General features: G+C 41.2%; 2 protein-coding genes across 4 annotated transcripts in view; one reads left to right on the top strand and one right to left on the bottom strand.

Annotated features, from left to right (window-relative positions):
• The window catches only part of KCTD15 (potassium channel tetramerization domain containing 15), a 47,765-nt gene extending 37,446 nt beyond the window's left edge, over nt 1–10,319 (top strand). For all 3 annotated transcript variants that reach the window (XM_075765551.1, XM_075765550.1, XM_075765552.1), the window contains exons 4-5: nt 937–1,242; nt 6,934–10,319. In XM_075765551.1, coding sequence (XP_075621666.1) covers nt 937–1,242; nt 6,934–7,089 — 462 coding nt within the window. In that variant the 3' untranslated portion in view covers nt 7,090–10,319. The remainder of the gene's footprint in view (nt 1–936; nt 1,243–6,933) is intronic.
• A 115-nt stretch (nt 10,320–10,434) lies between these two features.
• The window catches only part of LOC142603683 (transcription initiation factor TFIID subunit 4-like), a 149,083-nt gene continuing 135,026 nt past the window's right edge, over nt 10,435–24,491 (bottom strand). The window contains 1 exon segment of the mRNA XM_075765546.1: nt 10,435–12,263. Coding sequence (XP_075621661.1) covers nt 12,096–12,263 — 168 coding nt within the window. The 3' untranslated portion in view covers nt 10,435–12,095.

Raw genomic sequence — 24,491 nt, 5'->3', positions numbered from 1 at the left:
GTGGTGGGCTCAGTGTAAGCAAACCATCCTTGGGTGCTTCCCCCTCCCTTTCTTCTCTGGCTTGGTCTGGTGGACGCTGCTGCCTCCTCGGGTCTGGGGGGCTGCTGACACCGTTTGCCTCAATGTAATGTACTGCATTTCAGGTGAGGTGGAAAGACCTGTGGGAAATCTGATAAGTTATTAATGAGGATGTGCAGAAGATATCTCAATCTGTGAACTGGGCATTCGCTCAAATTGGGAATTTGAATTGCCCAAAGCCCAAGTGAGGTGATGGACAAATGGCTGAGAAGAACTATTTCTTTTAAGTTGTTGGAGCACACAGATGAGCTCCCAGCCAGCGGGATGGTCACTACCTCTGTATAATTTACCAGGCTCCAAAGTACGCTGTAAATACATGAATAATGGTGAAACACAGGAAGCAGCTGAGTTGCTGCAGCTGAATTTCAGACTCAGCAAAGACAGGTGAGAAGTGAAGTCGAACTGACATCTCCGTCTCATAACGTGTGCGAGAGGTGACAGCAAAGCCCGAGATCTTCTGTTGTAAGATCAAAAGTGAGTATCTGAGGCCAAGAGTGAAGATTAGGGCTCAGGACATCGCCTCTTACATCAGCAGGCTTTGCTTATTGCAACCAGTTATTTTGATTTCTTAATTCAAAAGTAAATCCTTCTGGCATTGACCTTGTGGGATAATAAATGAAAAACTAATTCAGTGCAATGGGAACTTCATGGTCAGCTCAAATAGATCGAACATTAACACAGTGTGGTTTTCTGTGTAGGTGTAAGACGAAGACAAAGTATGTGGATACCTGTTGCCTTTGCACTCTTGCTGACAATACAGAAGCCTAAGTAGGTCAAACAGGAACAATACTCATTTTTAAGAGAGAACTATAAGCATGTCTAGTTTCTCTCTCTCCCTCTCTTTTTTTTTTTTCCCAGGACTTTAATCTTTTATATGAAGAAGCAAAGTATTACCAGCTGCAGCCAATGATTAAGGAACTTGAGCGATGGAAACAAGAGAAAGAACAAAGGAAACATTTCCAGCCTTGTGACTGCTTGGTTGTAAGAGTGACTCCAGATCTGGGGGAAAGAATTGCATTGAGTGGGGAGAAAGCTTTAATAGAAGAGATCTTCCCCGAGACCGGGGACGTCATGTGCAACTCTGTAAATGCCGGCTGGAACCAGGACCCTACCCACGTTATTAGGTTTCCTTTGAACGGATACTGCCGGTTGAATTCAGTGCAGGTAATGGCCTTTCAATGCTGGCTCATCTATTTGCTGGGGTATTTTTGTATTATTTCTTGTTCAATTATATGCAAATTATTTGCTTCTGCCCAATTACCTTCAGTGCTTATACTGCAAGGAGACATTTTCTGCCTGGTGAGATCACAGTCTTTCAGGTTTTCCTAAGTCTAAGTGGAAAAATAGATTTAGATTTTGTGTATGTTAGTGGCATGCTGGTCTCATAATGGTGTTATACTGATAAATGCTAATTTTTTCATCAATGTATAGCCTGCAGCAGTTTTTTTTTCCTCCAAAGTGCCCCCAGGAAGAAAGAGAGAGTTCCAAAAACTACAAAAAAAAATCTCCACACCATTTTATAGAAAATGCAACAATGTGTAAATGCATAATTTATGTCTCACTCATAATTAAATGATGGTGCCTGCGGGATGGACTTAAAAAAATTGATCTCTGCACTTTTTTTTTTTTCAAAAGGATGTTCTATAAAAATTGCCCAGAGTATTTTAAACAAAATGTATTTCATTTTATACTCAGAGTTTTGACATTAGGTTTAAAATTAAACATATGAAACAAAAGAAGATAACTGGACAGATAGGCGGATGGTAGCAGAAATAAATATGTGGCTTGTGTTTAGGCAGCAGCCTTATGGGCAAGAAATGCCATTTCACAAGGGATCACTGCCACTGCGGCCAAAGCTTTGGTGTTGTAGCTGTCCTTGGGCTGCAGAGAAGGAACGGTGCTGATGATGTGCTAACTTGTGCCTTAATTAACAAGGGCAAAACAGAGCTCTTGGTTTTTGCATGTATGCCTTTAAAATATGCTGCAAAGAATACTTGTAGTATGGAAAGTGAAATCAACCTGTAGGGGAATATTTCCAAAGTTCCCGTCCCCTGCAGATGGGCTGTGGGAAACGCCTTAGTGGTCTTGATAAACTTCCCTGTGGGCAAATACCCACAGAAGAGCTGGCCCGTGGGGCAGGCTGGCCAGAACGGGTCTAGGGGGGCATAACAGCAAGGGAGGGCGAGAACCTAGAGCCCTTGCTTACCCAGACTGTTACTACACAGCAAGCTGAGGCAGCCTCCATCTCCCCAGCTGGCAGCTGACAACATTTTTGGGAGACCTGCAGTTACCAGAATACGTAAAGGCGGATGGAGTTGTTTTACCAACCTGCATTTGACATTGGCACCTCCGTCCTCGAGGCAGCGTTCCCTAATGCACTGTGCACGAATAGACACTTTTGTCTGAAACCATTCTAAAGCCAGATATTTCTGGTGATTTTTGGGTTCAACACTCCCAAGCGTTTTATTTGGTTGAACTTTAAGAGTCCAGTGCCTGTGGTTAATTTTGCACAGTCCTTAGCAATTTCATGTCTGGCAAGGTTTAGAGCGGGCTGCCCCAAAAGTAGAAGATTGGAGGTGGGTCGGAGGCAGATCCATTTGCTGGCAGTGGGAACAGTGATGAATTCATTGCTGTGCTGGGTGGAGAAGGGAGCAGCTGCAGTTAGCTAAGGTAGGCAGACAGGGAAGCATGTTTGTTTCTCAGGCACGCTGTCCATGCGATACAGTTAGATACATGAGAGAAATTAGAAAAACTGAAACAACAAAGGGTGACTGCGAGCCACTGACGGGCTCAGCACTGCAAGCAGCCGGGCAAAGCACTGGGCGCCCACGTGGCTTAGCACTTGGCTCTGTTTTATCCAAAGCGGCGTACTGGTAGGAAACGTGTGATTGTAGTAAAAGCTGAATGCTAATTATTGTTGTTATTTGAATGTGTTTTGAATTCAGTCAAAATTCAGGCGGAATCAAAGAGTCTGTTCACGAGTTCATGTTGTGAAAAAAAAATTCTGTCAAAGAGTCTACAGGTTAAATAACATTATTAAATTACATCATTTTACTAAATTACATCATTTTACTATTTAATTAATAGAAAGTGTTTTCAAACACTTTCTGGAGTGATGCATTTCTGAGGCCAAAGGCTGATGAAATCAGCAGCTAATTATCATTGGCTGTGATGGACTCTGGTCAGCGCATAGGCGCTGCCCTTCCCCTTCCCAGGATTTTTTGGCAAAACAGTATTAAGTCAGAAGTTGGAAGTACAGTGAAGTAAATGCATAGACATAAGGGAGAGGGGTTAGAAGGGGTACCGGTTGGAAGAGCAGAGTCATTTCCAAAGAATCTCAAAGAGCAATGCGGTTCGTCTGCCTGCTGTTTGCCGAGATACATCACTTCTGTCTCCTGTGCCCTGCTGAATGTATTTGGTACCACAACCGCAATATTTATAAATTCTTTGGATCTTTGGAAAATATTTTCATTAAATGTTTTGTGTCAAGAACTGTGCATATAAACCAAAGAATGGCAACACTGAGTAGCTAGTGGCAGCCAAGAAAAAATGCAGTAGCTCTTAATTTAACACCCATTTGTAATGACATACAGGTTTAGAGTTTTCTTAACACTGACACTGTTTTTTCAACTCCTTGCAACAGGTTCTGGTGAGATACATGAGCTTACCTTAGAGAAACTTCTGATTGTATATGTTGAACACTGAGTCTTCATAATTAAGACTGTATTCATTAGTATTCTGCAAAATTCAAATGAAATGCAGTAAGTGAAAGTATCATGTTTCTATTTGGAAAACCTTCCAACAAAATCAGAGTCTGTATCTCGATGTGCTCGGAATACTGGAAGACAGAGTATATTAAATCCTAGCACAAATCCTCTATTTAATATTGTGTGTGTGTCCCCCTATACGTAGGAGAATCACGGTTGATACTCATTTACTTTTTGGCATATTCTCTTTGGAGATTTACGGGAAAGTAGCTCTGATTTGATTCAGAGATGCTTACTGGTTTCCCTCTGTACCTTACCTTCAGAAAAAGTAATGCACGTAGAGCCAAATTCACTAAATGGCATTTAAATCTCTTCACGTTCAACATGCCGTTTAGTCTTGTGCAGGCACTGGCCCGTACAAACCGGTGCTCAGCACACATGGAAGCAGCCTTTAGGAGCCTTTCTCCATAGACCTGAGCTCAACCTCATCCAAGTTGCACTTAAAACTTGACAATATTTAAACACTCTCTACATTGTTTACAGGATTTGGCCTGTTTTGTTTCTTGCTGAGAAAATTGATGATACTGAGGTTTTTAACACTAGATTATAGCCTGCAGTCTAGTCCTTCGAGCGCGTAGGTAGCAAAAATGAATTGCTTTGTTCTGCATGTGGTGCTCTGAGGTGTAATGTCTACCTGGACTGTGTGTTTGCAGAGAGCTGGCTCAGTAAAGAAGAGTCCTATGTTAACGTGCAGCCTTCCATAGCTTTGGACCAAGGCAAGCCAAGGGCACCCCCGTGCTTATTTTGTCTTACAAGCAAGTTGATTTTAAAAAGTTTTTAGCAAGGATTTTGAAGTCATGTCTCTCTCTGAAATCTTACCTGTCAATCCTCTGTTTTGCTATCCAGTTAAATGGAAGAAGCCTCCTTTCCTGTAGCTGGGTTGCCTTTTGTTTTCATCTTGCCAGGTCTAGAAACAGGGATGCACAAAACAACCAAAACACAGTGCAGCCTGTGAAACCGCACTCTGGTGGAGCCTTGTTCCTCCTTCCCTCTCAAACTCCTGCCGTCCTCTTTGAGCCAGGAACACGTGTTAGTGTCTGCATCCCACTTTTGTCCTACCGGCTGTGTACAGCCTGGACAAATAAGAGAGTTGTAAGCTTTCTCTCTCTCTCTCTCTATATATATATATTTTGATAACCCACTCTCCTCACCCTTCTTTTTAATCTCTCCGGGTTCATTTTTCTTCCATACACTGGGGTGCTTTTTCAGTCTTTCATTTCTCCAACTTTCTTACAGTACAAAGTATATGAAAATCAGGGCAAAAGTCAGTGAGATTTGGCAGACGCGACTTTCTGAGAATGTTAAGTCCCTGTGTCCAAGGCCAGGCAGAGCTCCTCAGGCACGTTGATTTCCATCAGATTCAGCACGGTTTAGGCAAAGCTGTGCTAGAGCAGCTCCTTTCTTTCGCCTGCCCTTAGCAGCCAGGGTAGCCAGTGCAAGGTTTTAGTTACCACTAAAAACCCAAACCATGGATTAAAACACAGATGGGTAACATGGGCGACCTCCTCAAAAGAGGGTTCCCAAGGCTTAAAACCAGCAAACGCTACAGTATCACCTTGGATACAGTTGTCCTTTTGGAACCAGTTACCCATAATAAAGGCTCCAAGTGACGTTTCTGGAGAAAGCAAAGCCAACGTTCAGGCAAAAGCAATGGTGCACTAAGAAATGCACCATGGCCTCACGTGGGTCTGTGTGCCATGGCAGCAGTCTGGTGTGCAGATCTGTTAACAGAGTCAGCTTGGGCCTTGAAACGTAAGATACTTAAGTACTACTGCAGTAGGTGTAACTGCTGAAGTGCTCACAGGGCTAGTAAAACCAAAAAAGAAATAAAATTCTTTCTGTAACATAAACTCACAAAAGTGTATGAGTTGGCTCCATCTGAAGGTGGGTATATTGCTTAGACACTTCTCTAGGTTGAGTGAACAAGTTATTAAATAGCTTAGTCCCTGTCGTGGGCAGCAGATGGCCATCACGTGGGGATGCTGGTGTTACCAAGTTCACTAGGTTTAGTAAATCATCAGGTTCACTTCCCAGCAGGGTGGGCCCATGTGCTGTAGCAATGGGAGCGGTACCGTGGGCGAGATGGTTACAGAACGGTACAGGCTGCTCCCCTGGATGGCATTTATCAGTAGACAAAACCAGGGGAAGTGTGTATCCAGGCTGCTGCCCTGGACTCGGCCACCAGCGGGAGGGAGGCAGTACGGCATCTCCTCTGCTGGATCTTGCGTTGCAGAGCCGCCAAAGGTGCATCTGGCATCCGCTCGCACCTAATGCCGAGGGAAGTCTGTGTGTGTCCTGCTCTGCTGGGAAACGGTATATCAACACGCTCACCCATGTGAAAACACGGCCCCAATCATATTGCCAAGATCCTTATATCCTAGGGTAATGTGCTGTGTGACAGTCTCAGAAATTAAAGTTGCCTCTGGGTTCCTTAAATTCATGCATCTAAATTGCACCAACTTTTCTTTAGAAGGTGAAAGAGAAAATACATATTTGGGCAATACAAATTAATCTCTTTCTCGGGCCAGAACGTTTTCTTATTGTCCACGTCATGGCTCCACATCCCGTCCCTGCCATGCTTTGCTAAAAGCAGCGCTCCCTTCCAGCAAGGGAAAATCACAGCTGCGATTTCTGTGAAGATCTGGTGGAAGCGTCACTCAGACTCACATACATTTTCACCTGCCAAGGAAGAGCTAAGGAATGTTTTCAGCCCCTTTCTGTAAGACTGTTCATATTACTAATGAATAATGGGCACTTGTTATTACGACTTAAACCCGATGTTGCTTTCTCTAAGGAGTAAAAGATAGCATCAGTATCACCAGTCCAGTATTTTACTATATAATGTACTAAGCTGCTCTGCAGAGTGCTTATTTGTTTGATTAATTTTTGTTTTCTACAGAGGTTTGCTGAGAGCGAGACTTTAATCACAGTGTAGTCATTTAAGAATAAGTTATAGAATTATAGCTGAATAATATTCATTCAACAAGGACTCAAAAGACTAAATCCATCATTTAGATGCAGTGCTCCTGAATGCTTTTATCACTAAAATTTGCTAAGTATTAATCTGATTTTTTTCCCCACATTGCAGGTGCTCGAAAGATTATTTCAGAAGGGATTTAACGTGGCAGCTTCGTGCGGTGGTGGGGTGGATTCCTCTCAGTTCAGTGAATACGTGCTGTGTCGCGAAGACAGACGACCACAACCTACCCCAACGATCAGAATAAAACAGGAGCCACTGGACTAGACCCTACCCCTACTCCTTTGTAACCGTAGAAGTGTTTAATAGTCCCTTATGTGAAACACTAAGGATTTGCAAAACAGTATTAGCAAACAGATTTTGACTTTATGTTGCCAATTAGTGGTATTCTGAAACTACCTGTCACAGAGCCAGCCATGAAATGCATTTGAAAAACCAGTTGTCCGTTTTTCACAATGAAATTCCTGAGCATGCTCAGCGTACCAGGCCTGCTGGGAATGTACTTTGGGCTGAACAGCTGCCGTGGTGAAAAAGGCAAAGCTTTGTAAACCCCTGACCCTACATTGGACTTCTGCAGAAAGACCAGTTAAAGCAATTTGAAGACATCAGCAGGAGAAATGGTTCTGGCAGTCTTTCCAACGACACCCCGATGCTGTGATGTGTGGAAGTGGGCGCCTCCGAGAGGAAGATGTACACTAAAAACTGCACTGAGTATCTCCCCTTCATATCAAACGTGCTTTACACCTCCGTACATTCGTTACATTACACTTTGGTGATTGTACTCACTCACGCTAGCAAATGGCTTATTTTTATACATTTCCAAATGAAATATCTCTCTGTGGACAGAAGCCAGAATCAGAAAAGGACCAATTTATAGTCAACTGGTGCTCAGTACTAACCCCTGCCCCCCCAAACACGAAACAAAGAAGTGACAAAAAATGTGACAAGGCCGATTGTGGCAATATTTGCAAAAGTAGGGATCTGGAAGCACAAAATGAAATGCCATCCACCATCACGCAAGGGTCACACACCTGCTGGGGAGCTGTAGTTCTCTTAAAGCCAGTCTCGTTTTGACTCAGAAACTGTTAAGTTTTGCATCATCAAAGCAGCGTGGTTCTGCCAAGCAAGCTCTGCCACCCCTTGTTAGTCATTTACTAACCATGTTATGAGCCCACATGTAGGAGGAAATGTTAAGAATTTTGGACAAGCCTACTCTTTATGGGTCTGGAATTTTTGCAAAAAGATGTTAAACCCCTCTACTGCCATTGTCCAATGAGAGCAGGCCACCTTTTGTTTAGGTTGTTTTTCCTCTATTATTTTAAACCATTATTAAAATACCGATTCTGTAGCTGCCCTCTATCTGTGTAATTTTCTCTTTAATGAAGCCCGCTGTCTGCAGGAGGTTACTGCTCCTTCCATCAATCGGTGTGGACTCTGACTTGCAGGGCTTCCTAACTCAGGAGACAAGCACCGTGTTTGCAGGTGCAAGGTTATAAATAGCATTCTGCTAAATCCTCTTTATTGCTGTTTAGCATGATTGGGTCCTCAATAACTAATTCATGTGTTAATCACAATTTAGTTTCTCCCACGTTAATTTATAGAATGCTGTTGTAGATGCTGAATTTTAATTGAACTCTTTTTAGATGCATAAATACGGCCATACAGAACAAGGGACAGAGTATGAAGTGGTCAACAATTCTTTAATGCCAAATGACTACAATCGGGCAAAATAAAAAAAAAAATCCTGTTTAATATTTTCAAAAGCGACGAGCTGTACTGACTATCCAGGGTACAATCTGGGCAGGGGTCTCATTTTTGGAAAAGGGCTGGATACCTGTCCGTGGAAAATCAGACCTCTGCAGGTTTTCTCACCTTGGTTACCCAACTCGGAAATCTCTTCTGGAAACCTTAGCCCCTACGTGTTGGCCTGCTAACTTAGCAGAACAGTTGAGCAAATCTGTCTACTTCAAAAGAGTTGTAAAGTTATTTTATTTTGTGGTTTTATACTTGTACGACATTCTAAAGTTGCTAGGCATTGCCATAGTTGAATATATGGCACAACATTCACCTTTGTATGTAAGATATCTGTAGAATTGTATATTATACATTTAATATTGTAAAGAACTTAACGTATAATTGTCATGTATTTGTGTATGCACATTTCTTATACAGTACTTCATGCCATAAACATTTCTGTAAAGTAAATGATCAAAATAAGCAAGTAGGGTGGAACACTCACTGTGTCTCCCATGTTGTTTGAAAGAGGTGAGAACTTTGATTGCGTCTCCTCCGGCCTTTGGCTCCATTCAGCTTGATGTAGCTGTGTCTTAGGAAAAGAAAAAAAAGGTGGTTTATTTATTACTTTCATACATTGAGTTCACTTTAAGTTCACGGTATCCTTAAATAACCCAGGTAGCTTTGTGTTTTTATCCCATGTACACTTCAGTCCTGCCCTCCTGACCGGGGCAGTTAGCACTAGCAGCGGCCGAGCACTTGTCTGTCTGTCAGCGCATCCTCTCCCTTCGTTACCTCTTGCCAGGGAGAAAGGCACCACCTCATGTTTACATTTCAGCACAGGGGCCAGACGACGCGCTTAGATGTACGTAGAATGCCACTGGAAGTGTTTGTGGTTGGTTGGGTTGGTTTTCTTCAGTTTGGTGTTTACCATGGTTTTTTTTTATAGCTTAATAAAGCAGCTCCGGTACTTCAGGCAGCTTGCTAAGGCGGCATCGGGAAGGGTTCCGGGCTGCGCCAGCCAAGGTATATGTGAACTTGAGATGGAAAGTTTGAGCCATGACATCACAGCATTGACTGCAAAATAGCACTAAGGCAAGGAAGACATGTGGAAACAATCACTTTGTTAGAAGAAATATGCCTTTAAAAAAAAAAAAAAGCTAGAACATGTTCTTTTAGTTAGTAACTTCAGGTCACTTATTTAAAGTTTATTACAGTTTCATTTATATATTTTTTACTTATTTCCCTATATTTTTAGGCAGCAATATCAGCAAAAAAACAATTTGAATTTTTACTTCTGGCCTTAAACCATAGCAACATAACTTAATTAAGAACATTGCTCAGCATCGCAAAAACAGGTTTTAAAATACCATAGAAACTCCAGGAAAGCTGTGGTGCACAGCCAGCAAACGTTTTCATTACGAAGGGCAGAAAGTAAACGTCGCCTGGTTTGTCGCCTAATTCGACTGAACAAAAATTGTTCCGATTCTCTGTTGCTGAGCACTGAAACTGTGGCTTGAAGAAGAGGAGTCTTGGCTAGCACTTTGTGTGCAACCCTGCCACACCGCTGTGCTCCCAAGTCTCAGAAAGTGAAAGAATGTTCTGTTGTGCTTATTGGACTGATCGCTTTTGAGAAAGCAACTGCTGAGTGCATTCATTCACTGTATTAATAGCATCGAGGTTTGTTGACAATTTTATTAGATGTTTGACAAAGGATATGAATCAGCACAACAAAACATTGAAGTATTTGGTTTTAATATTTCTTTGTGGGTATTCTGTTAATATTTTAACGCAAAATGTTTCTGAACAGTGCTTAAGAACTGCAAGACAATGTGAAATTCATGTTTGATAAATTAATACTGTATGTCACTCAATGTGTTACTTCAGTAAATTGTTTTATTTCTTTACAAAATAAGTACAAATAAGGGAGTATGTTTTCACACAAATTGGGGGTATTTACGAGTATGTACAGAAATCATCAAAATAACGTAATTCTAATAAACACAAGGCCTTTATAAACAATATGTACAAATTATCAATACATTTAAAACATAATTTTACATTTCCTGGCCTTAAATACCTTATGAATAATCTTTTGGCTAAATAGCAGCAGTATAAATTTTCTTCTGCTTTTCATAAACCTTAAAAAATAATTAAAACTTTTGTTTTTAAAACTATTGGACAAATAGTTCTATTTGTGCTTTCGCTATGGTTTCCCATCAAAAAAAAAAAAATTGCCTCAAAAAAGTGGCAAGCAATAACATAGTAAAAATGGAGAAGATAAATAAGCAAACGTCTCCCTTCCGTGGTCACCGATAATACTGTTCGGTGTGAAGTACAACAGCTTGTGCCCACCTGCCTGCTCGGCATTCCTCGCCAATGCCACCGCAAAGACTCGCACTGACTTCGCCTGGCTTTGGTGCGGGCCCCTGCAATTCCAATTCAGCAAAGCATTTAAAAAGCATTCATCCCACCTGGAAGTACCTAAAACTACTCGTTATGCTTAAAGTCATGCGCTTGTTCATGAGCCTCTGCGGACTGGAGTCCTTGGGTCCAATCGTCCAAGCAAAGGCAGGGCCAGTCCCTGCGGCGCGGTGCTGCCCTGACCGCCCGCCCGGCGGCACCGGGCTCGCCCCTGCGCTCGCAATTCTCCGAGAGCGGAACCGGCCCCCAAAAACTTCCTTTACAGTGACTTTAAAAATCCACATAGAATACTCTAAAATCTTTACTGAACAAATACTCTCTTTCAAAACCACCATTAAACCATACTCTTTGCAATAAATAAATTAAGATATTTTTTAGAAAATAAAACCCAACTTTGATTCATGTTACTAACCAGCTGCTGCAAATGTGCAAAAGGTTGAAGAGATTTAGAAAACAACTGGAAGTTAGTCAAGGTAACTCGGCTGGGACCTGAATGCACAGATTTCACACGCTTAGGACTTGGGTCAGCAAATGGCTCAGGAAATGAGCTGTGCAGTAAAAGCAAAAATCCTAAATATATAAAATTTGTGAGAGTGTGCAGTGGCTATTCTCTTAACTGTGCAAAAAATGGCAATTATAACTAATCCAAAATAACAACAGGTATCACCATGGTTAGTCAGTGGAAACAGTGCCAGTAAAACAAAAAAGAAAACGAAGTCAGCACCGTAAGCGAAGCCGGAGGTCAACTCCGTGGTTAGGTCCCAATGCCGTGAGCCTGTCCCAGCCCTCCTTGCCGTGGGGTGGTTTGGGGGAGCCACTGCAGCGGTCTCGCATCTGCGTAACGTGAGCCTCCTCTGAAATGGCCAAATGGAGCGAGGCTTTGACGTTGGTTCTGTCTGTGGATTCAACATTTTAAAACCTTTTGCACATTTTTTTGTGTGTTTTTATATTACTAGTTTTTTACATTAAAGGGCATTTATTGCATGTGTCTGACAATTTTACAAAACAAAATTACTGGAACATTGACTTCTGAAAAAAAGAGAAGGCACATTAAAATGACAGCTTTTCAATGCAAGTTGAGCTTCTGTATGGAGAAACCAGTACAATCCTTGGCTTTATTTAAGCAGAGCTCGATAGAGCAGGAGAGAATGGCTCGTTTCTCTTTCCTGTTCCATGTAGAAGATGAAGTCCCTGAGGTTTACGCGAGTTATTTTCTGTCGTGCGTACTGCCTGGATGAGGGAGTCCCCAGGCCGGCCTGACCTCCACCGGACATACCCAGGCCCTACAAAGGAAACAGCAATGTCAGAAGTCCTGCAACAGCAAAGAGTTTCCTCGTACTCTCAGGTTTCCTCGTACTCTCAGCTACTAACTGCTGGATTGTTTTAAACATCTTAAATGGATTATTATGAGACTAATTCTGAAAGTATTGAGATTTTTTTTTTTTTCCTGTTCTTCTGAGTCTCACCAAGTTAACCTGAGTAAAGAAACTCAAGTGAAAACACCCGTCAGGCCAGACCTTGTTCATTTCCAACTCGTGACAAGTATGTCTGACTAATTCTGCTTCAGTCATGTTAACTGTAGATACATTTGACCAGTTGAATTTCAGGAGCCTCTAAAGACAAAACTATTTGCAGCAGATAAAGCCACCTCTAGCATAGCAAATGTGCACACCATCCTATTCCACATCCCGGGTCTAGGACTGGAAAAAGGTGAGTGGCGTATCGGGGTGTTGCAACGGCAGTAACCTCTGCAGCTGCCAGTCCCAGGGGGACCCCGGTTCTCTCCTCTGGGCCTAGTGGGAGAGGCACTGAGCAACCGTGCTCGAGTACACAACCAGCGCTCAGCTGAGAGAGGGAAAAACGAAATAGAAAAATCACAAAGCCTCGGACATTGTGCAATGATAAAGACAAACATTAGTATACTACTTCCTAAAGCTATGTTAATTTTTTTTAAAAAATGGGTTCAAACGTACTGAATTACTGAATACTTCATCCTGGCTTTCTATATAGAGAAAAAATTCATAAACTGGGCTTGAGAACACTGATCTGAATATTCAGAAATTGAAAAGACGTAGTTACAGACTCTCTGCAGTCTTGAGTTTAAAACTGAAACCTGATACATGCACACATTCAACCCTTTTTTCATCCTCAGGAGACCATTGCTTTTATTAATTCCAATTGATTTCTGACAAAAGAAAGTGTTCTAACTTAGAAAAATGGGGTTTGATCTCTAAAAAGATTTAAACTATTTTTCAAACCTCTAAGTCATCTGGCCAAGTTTTCAATACTTTTAAAATCGCAAATTTACTTACTGCTGCTCTTAATAACCTACCTTTCTTTCCCCAGAAAAGACTTATTCTAGGATCTTGATTCTACAGCTATTAAAAATACAGCTAAGCATAATTTCATTACTGAAAGATTGTAGGGGAAACATATATGGTGTACTGCAAGTGAGACGTAGCACTGTTTTCTGTGTTGCTTTTCTGTGCACCAGCAGTCAGACTCCTTGCAGAACGAAACCATTCAAGTTATTTCTCCTATATCTGATTATTATAGTAAGTAGTGGGGCAAATCCTGTCCTCTTGTAACCACAAACACAAAAGGCTTAATGTAGTGAAATGAATGTGGCTAAGCTCGCAGGCCAGAGAGGGAGACGCCCACAACCTTTGAGCACCATGAGCATTTGATCTGAGGGATTCTGTTCTCCAGTATAGAATAGTTTTTATTAACAGATTAATTGATTTACCACCTAACCTCCCTGCTCACAGGAAAAGCGTGTGCTGCACCTGCAAGGGTTGCTCATCCATGCCGAAGCCAGATACGTTCCCAGCGCGTAATCTGCTAATTTAGTGGTGCTCTGAATTCAGCCTTCACGCCAAAACGCTTTGCATTCCTGAAAGAACTGGCATCATCTAAACTTGTACTCTTTATCTTCCACAGGTCTGGAACGATACCCTACCTCAAGCTGCCTCCGGCCTGCACTCTGACTGTGCACCCACCTTGCCAGGGCTGCTCCCACTCTTTCAATGCTCCCAGGGACCACTGCGTGTTTTTATTTTCAACCAAGCTGACTCCAAAATATTTCTCCCTCTTCTCTGTTCCCCACATGGTGCATCTCTCCCCCCACCCCAAGTAACACTTATTTCAGATTCATCCCGACACAGATACAGTTCCTGAACAGCACAAACACGCTTGTAAGAAATGCGAGGCCACCTTAAACTCATTAAAAAATACTGTCCATAGCATACCAGACCAGAACCACCCTGCACACACTTCCCAAATATTAACAGAAAAGCTACTTAATTTTTATTTTTCTTCATATAAAACCATTTCTTGAATCAGCTGAGGTACATTTACAGCACATAACTGCTGTAGCTGGAATTAAGATGTGGTAAGTCACACTTACTGCATTTATCACTTGAGATACTGAACTTTATGCAGGAAGAACATACACTTACTGCAACAGCATATCATGACATTAAGCTGTGCACATTCATAATCGCATTTGTGAGCCAATCAGTTGCCTGATAATGTTCTGTAAGTGTTTTACAAGGTGGAAAAAAATTGTAATAATGATTGTAGACGTACAGAAGCACATCTGTAAACTGACAGAACAGTAATTTATATCTGTCAATATGATCTTTAATTTAAATTAAAGACCGATTTGTTTGGTACCGCATTGTACTCAGAATTATTCTGCAGATGCTATATAAAAATGTAGACTACTAAATGCCACAATTTCTTAATTATATACATGAATGCAAGCACAGTTAAAATTAATTGCCAAGAATAGTGGAATTGAAGTAGCGCACATTTTTCTCAAGAAAAAAACCTACATTTTTTATCAGCATGACAGACTTTTCATTAACCCAAACAAGCCCTGTGTTGTCTGTATCTATGGCAACTAATAAGAGTTACAAAGATAGAAGCTCTAATAAAAAAAATAAATGGTTGTAAACTGTTTACATCCTTTATTTCCTGGCCTGCCACACCCAAGCTATTATCAAATCACACCCACTCAAATATACATCAGTACTAGTTTTTCTATCAGTGAACTTCTATTTATTATTTAAGGGAAATTTAAAATGTTCCAGACCAGAAAAAAACCCAACATTTAATTTATATATGAACTCGTTCTGCCTCTTCGTTGCTTTCATACATGAGTTATAGCAACTTATCCCCTTCCATCATCTTGTCCTCTCCCTTTCCCCACTGTCTCTTCTCCCTTGCTACTTCCATCCTACCTTCTCGTAACACCCCAAGGCGACCGGTGACTGCCTTGAACTTGGCAGCTGCAAATCCCACAGGACAGCGAGGAAGACAGCAGAGAGCAAACAAATTATTTTGTGCTCAGCCCACTCCTCACAGGCCTACAGAGAGGTGGGCTACAGCGGGGCTTTCCTGAGACCCCCACGCGACTCCCGCTCCCAGCCGGGACTGAAGAGAAAAATCAATGCACAGAGAATAAAATGCAGGAATTTGCAGAAATGCCATGGTGCCATGCCCTCTGTTAACCTGTAATCCAAGACCCACTGAAACAGTCAGAGTCTGTCTACTTTAATGGGCTTTCAGGCACTTCAGATGCACACAGCTGATGTATATATAGCTTACAGTATTTTGAACAACAGTGTTGGACTGTCAAGCTAAATTCAACTGTTGGAAGTGACCTAGCTTCAAATTATGGCTTAAGAAGAAGAATCAGAGTTATTATTGGTTCAGTGTGCATATTTTGATGCAATTCTGAATTTATGTCACCCATCTTAGCCTGTTTGCTATTTTCATGGTTGTCCTCTATGAGAAAACTCGTGCTGCTGGAGCAGCAGAATAAAACCGGTTCAAAATAAAATACTGACCAAAGAGTTGGTAGGTCACCAAGTAAATATACAACGATCTGCCAAAGAAACACGCTCGCACAGTGATAGAGTAGAAATTAAAACAAATAGTCCTGTGCACAGAGAAGCTAATGAAGCCTCATTTCTTACAGATGTGTCACATTTCTCTGGTACTACTACTTACCACAATAAACCAGCTCCTCGACAGAGCGTTCATCACCTCTTAACTCCTCCAGAAATACTCTCAGTCCACTGTACTACCCTCCAACTATCACACCCCGCCGCCTCCCAAACCTTGGGCTTTTCCAAAAGGGTCTCAGAACTACTCCACGGCCGGCTCTTCTCCCATCCGCACTTACAGCCAGGCGAGCGTCATCCCACGGGGTGGATGACCCACTGGGCTGCACGTGCGCATCACCCACCCAGTGGACATGTGGTCCCCACGCCAAACTTACCCCAAAACTTGCTGAGCTCATACTCGGCCTTTCCTCGCTGGTGAGACCAGCACATCGCTCTTCCCTATACCCAAGCCTAAAGTTCACATGGAAGTTGTAGGGACTTAAAATCTCGAGCTCCTTCCTACCTCTGTTCCCCTTCCGCTGGCCCCCACCGCCAGATTTGATCAGTATTTCCCAAAAGGTTTAAAGGCTACTGGGAAAGAGAACTGAGAGAGGCAGACACAGCTCTTCCAAAATTTTCATGGACAAACTCCCCTACTGCTCAGAAAGTAAAAATGTCTTCGTGCATTAAATTACAATAATTACAGCAGCAGGTGGATGAAAATTAAACCTAGTGACTCTCAAAAGCGTGCTGTTCCTTGCTTGAGAGAGAAGGGCCTTCACATAAGAAAGCACATGTAGTACAAAATCTACACTTATTTTTATTATAATGATTTCTACTGTTGAACAAATAAATAAAAATGAAATTTTTCTTCCACAAATCTGTATACCTTCAGCTTTGAATTATAGAACCATGGAGATATAGCATGGTATTCTTGTCAGGAAACACAAAGATAAGGGCAAATGTAAGATTGCATTTAATATTTTATCCATCCTTCCTTCACCAGAAAACAATTCAGTCCTGACATCTCTCCTTTGAACATAGTCTTGAACTGCGGCTATTGCTTCTCTGTGACCCAGAGAGACAAGGCAATAATGATAAAAGATCTGCTGGTTTTCTTCCCAGGCTACACGGCACATCCTTGTGGCAGGCTTGCACTTCAAGCCAAACTCTGAAAGTGGGAATCGCACAGTAACAATTCAAAGCCAAGCTATCTATGGAGTAAAAAAATACCAGGAATTTTGTTTCTCCAACCTCCATGCACTGACGAGGAGTGGTAAGATAACGTATGTATTAGTCTGCTCTTACGAATAACAGGTCTTGGATCGCAAGAAATATTCTGGAGATGTGCTGCAGCAACGATGTTTACTTGCATAAACTGCTATTAGATCTTTGGCTGAGAGGCACTTTGTACATGAAAAACAGGTATAATATTATGTATGATTAGCTGTCCCACATAATTTAGGGTTTAATTCAGCCCCTACTGAGGCTAATAGTAATGATTTCACTGATTTAAACGAGAGCCAAAACATCCTTAAATCAGTATTCCCCTGAAGTACAGAAAAGTAAGTAATAACTGTTTGTCAGCACCTCAAAGATTAACGATACTATATGAAATATAATTATATCTACGAAAAGATTGTGCATCTTCATATGCACAATATGGTGGCTTTACAAGTGTCTTTAGAAAGATTCATCACCAAAAGCTATCATTTAGGCCTTCAGATCAGCAACATTTACAGGGAGGATTAGATACCATTATTTCTTCAGAAGCTAGTTATTTTCATCTGCAAACATTTTTACCCTGTACTATTTTAGTGCAACTGTTCCTACAGACTCTGTTTTGGCACATGTTTGCTTGCTACACCCTCTTGGATGCAAATACATCTCATTTCCCCTGGGCACATAAACGCACACCTCGCCCTGCAGACAAACATCAGAAAAACTGATTTGCACAAGTATTTACAAGTACTTCAAATACCAACACAATTGCAACATTTCAAAGACAGCATGCAGTAATTTTTATGTTAAGAAATAATAAGAGGAAGGTAAATTATACTAAGACATGGATGCAGTGAAAACTTTTTCTTTAGATATGATCACTTTAGTTTATAATTACATGATGTTATTTCAACCCAAATAAATGGACTGCCATTACAAGAAGAATGCTTTATGTGTACCTGCTTTTTGCCTTTATTATGTTCAGCTATGTCACATATGCAAGTGCTGTTATAATTGAAAACCTGCTTTGTAAAACAGCATTGCACCAAAAACTTCCAGTTGCGAGAACTCAGCATCTATTACCAGCCTGACCACCTATTCCTTCCTCTGACAGAGCTTTCCCCCCACAAGCTGAATAAGAGCAGGGGCAAAAGCGGGCTCTGCGGCATTTCAGTCAGAAACAACTTGGAAGAAGAGAATTCTGCCCCAATGGAAATAAATTACGCAGAGGAAGTGTAAGGCAGCTATGGGCTATGACATTTACCTGCTCAAGGAAGATGGGTGTTCAACTGCCCAGTCCTCAACAGGTCATTCTCAGGAAGGCACCAGACTGCAACTGATCTTAACTTCTTAATCAATTTATCCATGCAGATCTCTAAATAACCACTACACTAGTGCAAGCAAGAAAATCTCCAAGATTTTCCTGCACAGAGATACAGCTCTGTTCTGTGAAGACTGTTAACCTTTCAAAGATCTTTCTGTATCCCTCACTCCTCACTTGGTATGTGATAAAAACGGATGCCTTGTATCCTCTGACTTCTTGCAACACACTCACCACTTGCTCGGTGGTGCAGGCTCCAAGTCTTTTCATTTACTTTGTTCATGGACCTGCTCTTCACTGCAGCTATAGATCTTGCCAACATCTTTATCCACAAACATCTCATACCTACCACAATTCACTGCCTTACTTGGACTTAAAAGCAATGACAATTTTAGCTGATTAAGAACTCTAAGTTTGGGCTGCATTCTTGCAGTGGTAATTATAGGTAGAATATTCTATTTATCCTGTTTCCATCATACACATATATTTTCATTTTGTTTGGAATGTTTCTCCTCCCATGCTTTCCAAATGTTTAATCAAGTGCTGCTCCCTTTGAAATACTAATCCTGCCAAATTTTTTTATTGTTATTTTTCAAGCATTGTGGTACTTTTCCCTTCTCATCTTTCAATATTAGCATTGAGGGGTTTGGGGGGGTTGTTTGTTTTGTTTTTTGTTTTTTTAAAAAGGACTTGCCCATCTTACTCCAGCCCAGTCATGCTGTACGTCCCTATATTCTCTCTCAAGAGTCAAGAAATGTCAAACCAACTTTGGGAGAAGCCCTACAGCCCAACTTGCAGAATTCACATTTTCCTTGAGTCATATTTTATTCCCATCTGAATTTTCTCTGTTGGTAATCCTTGATAATAGTTCAAAACTATCTCAATTTTACACAGTGGGTGGCCCTTTCTTTTCTAACCTGTATGATTATGACTTTCATTTAATCAGAAACTTAAAATAATTAAAATATTCTTGACATTCATCAATCTCTAGGCACATATCACTGTAAAATTTAATTGTTTGATTATCTAATTATAATATACATCACTGCTATCCAGTAAAGGTTGTTTTGTTGGTCTATCTCTTACTGAAGACATGCTTAGCAGAATAGGGGACAGGGTAACTGTAGGGGACTAGATTCATTTATAGCAGGTTTTGATGAAGAAAAAAATCAGCACTAAGAACTGCATCGTGACACTTTATGCGCTAGCTATATCTCACCTATTTAAGGGGAGACACAGATATCATATAGCTGTTTCATATATTGCCAGTCCTCCCATGGGAAGAACAGGAGACAGAGAGAAAAGTATCTAACTCTTAATGCTTGTGGAAAAAAAAAAAAAAACTTACAAAAGCAAAATCTAAATGCAAAATCACTTTCTCAACTCTTGAGAGCATGAATTGCCCTCATTCATCTCAACTGACTTTCAGTTCTTAAGCCTAATTATGATATATAACACCCAGACTTTAAAATAATTATGTTTGCAACTGGGGGCCATCTTGTGCACTCCCAGCAATTGTGCAAGTGCCAATCAAGTGACTTTATGCACCACTTGCCAAAAAAAGGGCAAAAATAGCCACAGATCTACCAGCTCTTGGCACGTTTTATTCCCGTGTAAAATTTGCTCGTAGATCAGTTACAATCTACGAACAGGGGTATAAACCTTTTCCTATAATTAGCAGAGGCTCCTCTGTGGATTGAGGGTAGTATATGGCCCTAATTCGTACACCCAGCCCATTAAATGAAAGAAAACAAAGCCAGCAATGCGGTTATCTCTGGATTGAGTGGCAATAAAATTAAGCCCTAAATGCTAATACCTTCAGCTTGCAGGATAAACACATTGTCAGAACACAGTCCAGTGTACAGGAAATAAGACGTTAACATTTGTAAATAAAATGCAGAAGGCAGCTAACACTCTTTCTATTACTGCAAATATCATGGAATTATAATTAAGGCCTGGTGCATTTCAGACATTAGGAAAGATGATAGAGTTCAGCAGGGAGAAGTCGCTGATTCATTTAGCCACTCATTTCTCGATTTCTTAACATTTCTGTTTCTTACAGTTAAGTCTCACTCTTGACTCTTTTTAAGTTATTTTTTGGGGTTTTTTGTTCAGATAATACTTGAAAAACTTAAATCAGATCGGCACAAATAACTCTTGGAAGAATGGCTCCAAAAAGGAAACAAGGTGGGTTTTCTTTCCCACAGACATCAGCAAGTTTAGAGGAGCCCCCATTCAATACGTTCTTTAGCTCCCCTTTCTACATTGCAAAGACAGCCCCTTGCACATCAGGGTGACCATGTGCTGTTTATCATGCTGTACTCTTTCTCAAGTCCCAGAGTCCCCTGCCTCTCTCTCTCTTCCACACCAGGATCACTTCTCCAGGACTCAAAGCAGATATGCTCCGTGACCTGCGTGTCTCCACCACACTTCATTGCTCTGTCCTCCAGACTGCAATGTAATCTGCCACCCAACTTCAAATTGCTTCAGCATACACACTTCCATTGTCTTTTTTTTTTTTTAATCTCTGCTTCATACTGTCCTCTAACCTCTTAGTGTCAATCCAGGTTTTTCCCTTCTCTCCATTATCAGACAAAATAAGACAGCTAAGCCTTAAGTAAAAAGCAGATCAGCTTAACTTACAAACACTATACTGACAATTTAAACTTTGCTCTAACATTTTAAAACCTCTCTTACTTCAGGAATTCCCAAATCCTTACCTTCCTCCAATCCATTTACAATCCTAGAATGGTTTGGGTTGGAAGGAACCTCATCTAGTTCCAACCCCCTACCATGGGCAGGGACACCCTCCATTAGACCACGCTGCCCAAAGCCCCATCCAACTTGGCCTCGAACATTTCCAGGGATGGGGCATCCACAACTTCTCTGGGCAACCTGTTTCAATGCCTCACCACCCTCAGAGTGAAGAACTTCTTCCTTATATCTAATCTAAATCTACCCTCCTTTGGCCTACAGCCATTACTGCTTGTCCTGTCACTCTATACCCTTTGTAAACAGTCCCTCTCCAGCTTCTTGTAGGCCCCTTCAGGTACTGGAAGGCTGCTAGAAGGTCTACCCAGAGCCTTCTCTTCTCCAGGCTGAACAACCCCAACTCTCTCAGCCTGTCCTCATAGGAGAGGTGCTCCATCGCTCTGATCAGCTTCGTGGCCCTCCTCTGGACTCGCTCCAACAGCTCCACGCCTCTCCTGTACTGGGGCCCCCAGAGCTGGACGCAGTACTCCAGGTGGGGTCTCACCAGAGCAGAGGGGCAGAATCGCCTCCCTTGACCTGCTGGTCACGCTTCTTTTGATGCAGCCCAGGACACAGTTGGCTTTCTGGGCTGCAAGCGCACACTGCCGGCTCGTGTTGACCTTCTCGTCCACCAACACCCCCAAGTCCTTCTCCTCAGGGTTGCTTTCAATCCATTCTCTGCCCAGCCCGTGTTTGGCTTGGGATTGCCCTGACCCATGTGCAGGACCTTGCACTTGGCCTTGAACTTGATGAGGATTGCATGGGCCCACCTCTCCAGCCTGTCCAGGTCCCTCTGGATGGCATCCCTTCCCTCCACACTGCTTGTCATCATTGGCAAACTTGTTGAGGGTGTGCTCAATCCCACTGTCCATGTTGCTGACAAAGACATTAAACATTTCACCACAAAGCAAACAACCAACCTTTTAAACACACATATTCAACACAGCCAACAGAGAATAAACCTTGAATTTCAAACTAAGCCATTTGAAAAAAACTTATTGTTTTTGTAAAGTTAACCCTTTCACTCTCCCAATTAGCAAGATTCACCTCCTTTAATAAAGTGGAATTAAATGCATCACAAAAACTTTCAAGAAGATCCTTTAACCAACTGTATCTTGCTGTAACAAAATGATTGAGCAATCCATATCAATATCTAAAAAAAATAAATCTTCAGTCTACAGATGATCATGGAGGGGACATGGTGACGTACAAAACCTTTTTTTTTTTTCTTCAGATGTTAAACCTCTACTCTAACTTAACATCTTTGCTATCTTGTTAAGTTTGATAATTCTTCTTTTCTTGAGGTAGTCTGAGTAGTAACAAGTAAATATCACAGCTAATATCACCTTTCCTTTATTAGAAAAAAACCCCAATATACGTAGTTACTAATGATTTAAAATAAATTAAAAACCAGATAGCCAAGATCAAAGGCTCCATTATGAACAACTCTAATTAAAACAGGTATTATAATATGTAATAGGAAATAAGTCCAAGACAGACACAAAGATCACCTAATGCCACAAATCATTTGATACATATTGAATAGCTATTACTAACAGGTCCCAAAAGTTGATGATCATCAATGTGTAAACTAACAAGTCTCTCAGATCTAATTACTCCCAAAATAAAATAAACATGAATATTGTATAAAAAAGCAGGTTGCAACTACAGAAGAAAAACCTTTCCCAAAGTACTAGCCAAAAACGGAGACTCGTGATGGGATTTTTTTTTGGCAAAGTTAAACAAAAGGCAGTGGAGTGTAATATATTCACTGTCTTTGGAGGAAGCTGGCACAACCAATCATCAGCAACGTGAGAATTTGAACAGATGACGGAAGAGGGCAACCAAGCAGACATACGCCAACGTACACATGCACACACGCTGAAGAGGATTACTAAATTAATTAGCGAGGCAAGTGAAAATACAACATGGAATTCAGAATGTGCTCAATAGTATGGGATGATGCTACTGGCCTATTTTTACCATTGGCAGTAAGAGAGGAGAAACGGCTAGCTCTAGTAGGAGCAAGCGCATTATGATACAACACAACATGAGCATTATAAAATGCGAGATGAATCTCAAGCCCAGAGGCTCTTTAGCACCACTCCAAATCACAACTCTCTGCCTTCATTTTTCTTCTTTGCTACCATTCCACTTCTCCCAGAATTTCTGACTTGATTAACCCTTTTTTCTCTTTCTCGTCTTCTACCTTCCTGTTTTCATGGTATCACATCAGATCCTTTAAAAAACATCTGAGTAATGACAGCAGAGATTATAGATCAGGAGTCAGACTTTCTGAAGTACTCTAACCCAGTGAACCTCCAGTTGTTTCCAATGAGAAATTTATCACTTCATTGGCACCTTAATAAGACAGCATGCTCTTTTGAAAATTTGGCCCCTGATTAAAAGTTACAAAAATCATAAATCAAATCGTAATCTGCTTTTAATGGTCTGAATTGAAGTGCTGTGAATTTGTTTTTTCTTTAAATACTTTCCCCAGAAATTCAAGTCTAACAAGCCTGAAACAGATTTCCTGAAATACAAGTTTCATTTTAGCTTTTTGGGAATTAGAAAAGATAACAGTTGGATGCTATATCTAATTTTTTGTATCCCTTTCTGGAATAGCGAGTTCTGTTGTGCAGTTTGGCTTTCTCATTAACCTGGCCAGAAATTAAGAAATCAATTTTTCAAGAGCTTTTTTGGTCTTTCTGAAAACCTGCATTAGGATCACTGATCTTTCCACACAGTACATATAATGTGCTACCTGAACGTGTGCAGCAGTAACATATGGTACAGTAGGTTATAACTATTTTACCATCTGTTCTATCTGAACTCTAACCTTGATAATCCCGTATCAGCTTTTCCCACTAACTGCTGCAGTTCTTAGATCTAGGCTTCTACCTACACTTCAAAAATTAAATTGCAGCAAAATGCACAGCCGGACTATATGCTGTTCTTCAGATGCCTTCACTGCTCCCCAGGTGACTTAATTTGGTCAGGGTCTTAAACAAATAATTCCTTCCAAAATAGAGGCTTTCCCTCCCCCCAGTTAATAATACAAATCAGTAACCAGAACATCCTTTATTCTGAAAAATACTGCTCAAGATCCTGCCACATACTTTACATACTCATTTATAAAGTACTTTGTTTCTTTTACATGCTTATTTAGAAAAGTGCATCACCTTTAGTGGAACTACAGTGGACTCAGTATTTTGCGAGAGCAAACTTAAGTTTTTTATCAATGCTCCCTACAGTGCTTGACTGACTCTGTCTCTAACCAACTCACGCTATGCAGCAGACCAGGTCTCATTTGGTTTTTGCACAAA

This window comes from Balearica regulorum, chromosome 13 (assembly GCF_011004875.1).
Source record: "Balearica regulorum gibbericeps isolate bBalReg1 chromosome 13, bBalReg1.pri, whole genome shotgun sequence".
In the NCBI taxonomy this organism is placed as follows: domain Eukaryota; kingdom Metazoa; phylum Chordata; class Aves; order Gruiformes; family Gruidae; genus Balearica; species Balearica regulorum.
The sequence above is the reverse complement of the archived record's forward strand: the minus strand, read 5'-3'. Positions and strand labels throughout refer to the sequence as shown.